General features: G+C 34.3%; 1 protein-coding gene across 1 annotated transcript; it reads left to right on the top strand.

Annotated features, from left to right (window-relative positions):
• Positions 1 to 261: 261 nt before the first annotated feature.
• LOC117317377 lies at positions 262 to 3,707 on the top strand. The gene is made up of 2 exons (XM_033872186.1): positions 262 to 416; positions 2,948 to 3,707. The coding sequence occupies exons 1-2, from the start codon at positions 371 to 373 to the stop codon at positions 3,343 to 3,345; spliced, it is 444 nt and encodes a 147-aa protein (XP_033728077.1). The 5' UTR covers positions 262 to 370; the 3' UTR covers positions 3,346 to 3,707.
• Positions 3,708 to 5,705: the final 1,998 nt, after the last annotated feature.

Genomic DNA, 5,705 nt, shown 5'->3' on the forward strand with positions numbered 1-5,705 from the left:
GGTCCTTATCACTGATTTAGCCGAATGTTGTGGGAAGGACGCGTGGGAGAAGAAGGACCTGTATCATATCGCTCCTAATATTGTTTTATTTCTTTTAATCATTGTCAATACACTATTCATCAAACGTCTCATAATCCTTCCTAATAAAAATATGTTATTGTAGTTTATTTCCATTTTATGTTTAGTGGTACGTGGTGAGTGAATTAGCATGTGTTGTCACAGTCCACTGTCCAATGAGATAGACGGTAAAATACCTGGATTATTTCCTGTCGGTATATATATATGTGTGTGTATATAAATATAGTAGTCAAACTGACCAGAATCCGCTGCCTGAAGTTTGGTTTGTTTAGGGCGGTAACTGTGAGCTGAGATGTCTGTGGTACCATCTATATTCAAAATACTGACATTATGTTCAGGTAAGTGATTTTATAACCTCGAACCTCAGATTGTTATCACAGAATAAAATAGGCATTAAATAGACTGAATAGCCATCTGAGTGTTTATAATAAAGTCTGCAATGTTTTATTCTTAGTTAAAGTTATTCTACCTTGTTTTTTGGTGTTAAACTGCAGCATTAACAATAAAATGGTTATAGTTTTTTTACGAAATTCCGATATTGTGAATTCCTGCGGATAACCCGTCCAGCGCAAAAATATGACATTCGTTGTATATAAACAGTATATAGAATGTAGCCAACGACTTGTGAAATACCAACAGTCGGTGATAAGCTTGACCTGACGCGGGATAGCGTATCTACGGAGGTTTTCTTTTATACTTAAACAACGTAAAAGGACTTTTTCATACGATTTGCATAATCAATTTACCATATCAATACTTCATATATCTGTAATTTTACTTCGAGCATACATTGTAGTTCTCAACCAATCGATAATTTGAAAGATATCACCAAATTGTTCGCACCGGAAGACAGTCTGCAACGCCGAAAACCCTTGTAATCGCGGGGAATTAGTGTTGTACTGAAGAAATGGGCTAATAAATGGCTGAACAATTGTGAATTGTGGGTTGATGGATAAAATTGTTTATCATTTAGAATGTATATTATAAATACTATCGTTAATGTCTAATCATAATCCCTACAACCTAGCCGGCATATTACCATTTTCGGCAATGAGCATTGGAATCATACGTAAAAGTGCTTCGGATTGAGCCACGTGTATGAGACGTTTTCTACTATATGAATATCTGGTTTTCGATTTGACTACGATCTGATGATATTTGGATAATTTTCAAAATGCAAGAATTGAAGTATTTGATAAACTTTTAATTATTATCGTGGTACCGTTGTGGTTACGCGGTGGAATTTGCAATTGAACGCTACGCAGCGTTGGATTTGCTTTACCACATCATTTAAATACTTGGTTAATTCAATGTAAAAGCAGTATAGCTGGTTAATCTTATAAAAGTTACATAAACATTATGTTTGTAAATATATTTAAACATCATTAACTAGGAAACACTGTGTTATATTTCCACTAACTAGGATACACTGTGTATTACATTTACAATGTAAGTTAACTAATGTATCACTTACTAGGATACACTGTGTATTACATTTACATTGTATGTTAACTAATGTATCTCTAACTAGGACACACTTTGTTTAACATTTACATTGTATGTTAACTAATGTATCTCTAACTAGGACACACTTTGTTTAACATTTACATTGTATGTTAACTAATGTATCACTAACTAGGACACACTTTGTGTAACATTTACATTGCATGTTAACTAATGTATCACTAACTAGAACACACTTTGTTGTATGTTTATCGATACATAATTTTAGGTGTACGTATTGTTATATACCTTATATTTATCTTAACGCTTAGCAACCATAATTCAATGAATATAGGTTTCAGTTAACTGTCATACATATAAAACATGAAATCAACAGAGAACGTTTTCGATATAGTCTTGTCTATACTAATCTAAATCTGTAGCGACATCGGAAATGGTTGCGTTCTCCCCGCCTGTTGCAAAATATTCATGATCCGTATAACGACTTATCCGACAAGGAATCTCAAGATGATTTTGATGCTGCTGCTGTTTTTACATCAGAGATCAACACAAAACTGCTGGTGAAGTCGAGATTTATTTAAAATGTTGTGTATCAATTGTATAGAGGTATCTTATCAGTAAGAAACAATACAATCATTACATGAAGTGCCGTTTTATCAGATAGCCCACCGAAAGGATTTTTTAATGTGATAAGTTGTGTAGCCCGCGGGCAATACACAAACAATTATGGAACATATACCGTATGTACATTTTGTACCTACCCCCAATAATGGACCAAGGGTACTGTGTGGAGACTAAGGAAGTTCCGATGGTATTTTATGATTGTGATAAAATGAAAATATACCGATGAAATAAAATTTACAGTTGTAGCGAAACATTAACAATGGCTTAATAAATAACTATATACAACAATTAACTAACCAATACAATAATGTAAAAAGAACATTCTGCCATTGCGCAATAAATGTGTTTCTATGTTGAGTATATTTATAGAACAAGTGTTAGGTGTGTTATATTATCATATTCCTGAAGATCTAACAAAGGAAAGTCTTAAGTGTCAAAACTGCATATGTCTGCACATTTGCTGCATATCTTTGTACGATCATATACCACTTTTACACATGTTTGTACGATCCTATTTCTCATTCTACATGATATTTTAAATTCATGAACTTATTGCGTTGTCCTTGAAAATCTGTTTTATTTGTCAACTCTATATTTTAAATAAAATTTAAATTCAAACATTTTATTACTTATTCATAATGTTGTACATTCTGTTTAGAATATAGTAATGGACAGGAGAAGACACAGGCCTGCATTTTTGTATATACAATAATCCTGTGTAGTCATAACATCACATCACCATCAAGGCTGACAACAATAAAGTGTTTGTTCTATTTTTCAGCACTTTCTCTTTTGACGGGAGTAACGTCGTGTAATTGTCCAGAGGACGAATGCATGAGGATAGCTAACACCAGGAAGAGATGTGAGTGTTGTGTTTTCGTTTTCCTTGGTAAGCGATCTGGGGGACCATCAAATTCTGAGTTCAGCAGAGAGGATCCGAGTGATCATATCACAAACAAGAGGACTCCCCAGTCTGCTTCATCATTATACGTGGTTTTGACGGATCTAGCAAGTTCGTCGCAAAACAATGAATTCAATGGACACACATCGACATACCAGGATAGAACGGCCGCATCTTCTCCTATGGTTCAGCGTTATGTCCCCCGTGTGTTCGGGGAGTACTTTAATGATCGGTCGGGCCTGTTCAGACACATTACCGAAACATCGAACATGGCCTAAAGAACTCCAGAAAGCACTATTCCAAAATCAAATGTTTTTATCGAGAAATCTAGAATTTTAAGCTCAAAAATTTCAATTTCAGAAATCATCAAATCTTGAACATGTCAATGGTAGCAAAAGGTCTCACTTCAGGACAAGCGAAAGTGTAATTACTCTTACTCTTAGGATTTATGTCTCAGTTCAGGACAAGTAAGAGGGTAATTATTTTTAAGAGTTATGTCGAGTGGTGTAGTCATTACGTATGTGGAGCTGTAGTTAACAATTAAAGGAACGAACATGCAAGGAATTGTTTTATTGGTGATATTGTACACATGAAGTCTTGTTCGTAACATTGCTACATGTTGAATATGAATATAAGCCTCCATACTGTATAACTGTTGAGATGATCTCCAATTTATATAATAATTACAAATGGAATTTCATTTTATTCTAATGCCTTCTTGATATGAATGGTAAAACCCCGAGGGAAGATTTACAGAAGTAACAGTATAGTTTGCCGTAATGATTAACCAAGTTACATTCTTTTTTAAACAGATATTATAACAGTTATTACATAAATGATACATTCAATATGAAGTAGCCTTGTTTGGCCGCAATGTTTCGGCGATCATAACGCTACTTCGCTACTTGAAGGCCACAGATGGGGCATTTATAGGTTCCAAAAACATTTGTATTTCCCTTGAACTCTATAATTCATTTAAATGTTTTTGCTGTAATCATTATTCATATTCATTTTAAATCAGTCTATTTATCGATGATTCTGTGGAAAAAAACGAACAATTTAAATTATTATTTAAATATTGTTATGAAAAAATTGATAAATAACTGCACTGTTCGTGTTATTACATACTGCCGAAAACGGGTATGATATTTCAGAAAAGCATAGGTATTTTTGGTATAAACCTCAAATAGAGAAATTTAAAAATGAAGAAAATTAATAATTGAGAGAATTTTTTTACTAGAAATTTGGTTCTGATATCCTACATATACATATATGAATGAGTCTTATAATCTCCCCTAGCAATCTCGGATCACCCTGTGGATGTACGACGAAAGTCCAGTATGCTGAAAAGTCGCGATGAGTCAATCTCTAGTGGTAAAGAAGATGTGGGCGATTAATTATGTGATGATTTCCCGGCAAGGCAATCAACTGCGCTAACGTAAAATATGAGGGTAAACTATTTAAGAATTCCGTGTCAAAACAATCTACTAATATAGAAACAATCTTTAGATATGAAGACACGTATTGCGATAAGATATTTAGGAATTGTGTGACGAAACAATCTATAAATATGGGGGTATTGCGATTAGACTTACGGAAAGGTATTTAACATATTAACCTTGACGTAAAACGAGACAAATGGTAGATCTAATTCCTTCAAAAAAGGTTCGAAGGGACTAGGGAAGCAAGTATGCTACAGCCTAAAATTGAAAACTTAATAGATAAATTGACTCACAGACTCATTGATACTATTAAGTGTATGTTAGCTGTTCCTGTTGGTAAGCGGACGGGATGATCCTTCCTTTGATGTCAAGTACTGTAGGGTATAGCCCTTCCTCATGGTCAATACATTTCCAAATTAAGCGTACACTCCATTTTACTTATTGGAAACTTTTCATTTCTTACCACATGTACCAAAATCGATTCAACCAAATGAAAATTAAACGTCGAAAGGAATCAATATGTAAATTGTCCCGAACATCATATGGCGATGGGTTTCGGTATATGAAAATAATGTGGAAAACGGTGAAATACAGCATACATACCTGTACACTATGTGATACATACATACCTGTACACCTTGTGATACATACATACCTGTACACCTTGTGATACATACATACCTGTACACCTTGTGACACATACATACCTGTACACCTTGTGATACATACATACCTGTACACTATGTGATACATACATACCTGTACACTATGTGATACATACATACCTGTACACCTTGTGATACATACATACCTGTACACTATGTGATACATACATACCTGTACACTATGTGATACATACATACCTGTACACCTTGTGATACATACATATCTGTACACTATGTGATACATACATACCTGTACACCTTGTGATACATACATACCTGTACACCTTGTGACACATACATACCTGTACACTATGTGATACATACATACCTGTACACCTTGTGATACATACATACCTGTACACCTTGTGACACATACATACCTGTACACCTTGTGATACATACATACCTGTACACCTTGTGACACATACATACCTAAATATTCTAAGTTTAGTTCTACTATGACCACACATTGAACACTTTATATATACACTAATACCAGAACAAATCCGTACAAAAACACATCGGTTTGTC

The sequence above is a fragment of the Pecten maximus genome, chromosome 2 (genome assembly GCF_902652985.1).
Source record: "Pecten maximus chromosome 2, xPecMax1.1, whole genome shotgun sequence".
Taxonomy (NCBI): Eukaryota; Metazoa; Mollusca; class Bivalvia; order Pectinida; family Pectinidae; genus Pecten; species Pecten maximus.

What these genes read in the sequence shown, in the direction of transcription:
- LOC117317377 (XM_033872186.1), top strand. Translation starts at nt 371, where the DNA reads ATGTCTGTGGTACCATCTATATTCAAAATACTGACATTATGTTCAG. An exon ending in AATACTGACATTATGTTCAG is followed by an intron (nt 417 to 2,947) that starts GTAAGTGATTTT and finishes TCTATTTTTCAG; the next exon opens with CACTTTCTCTTTTGACGGGA.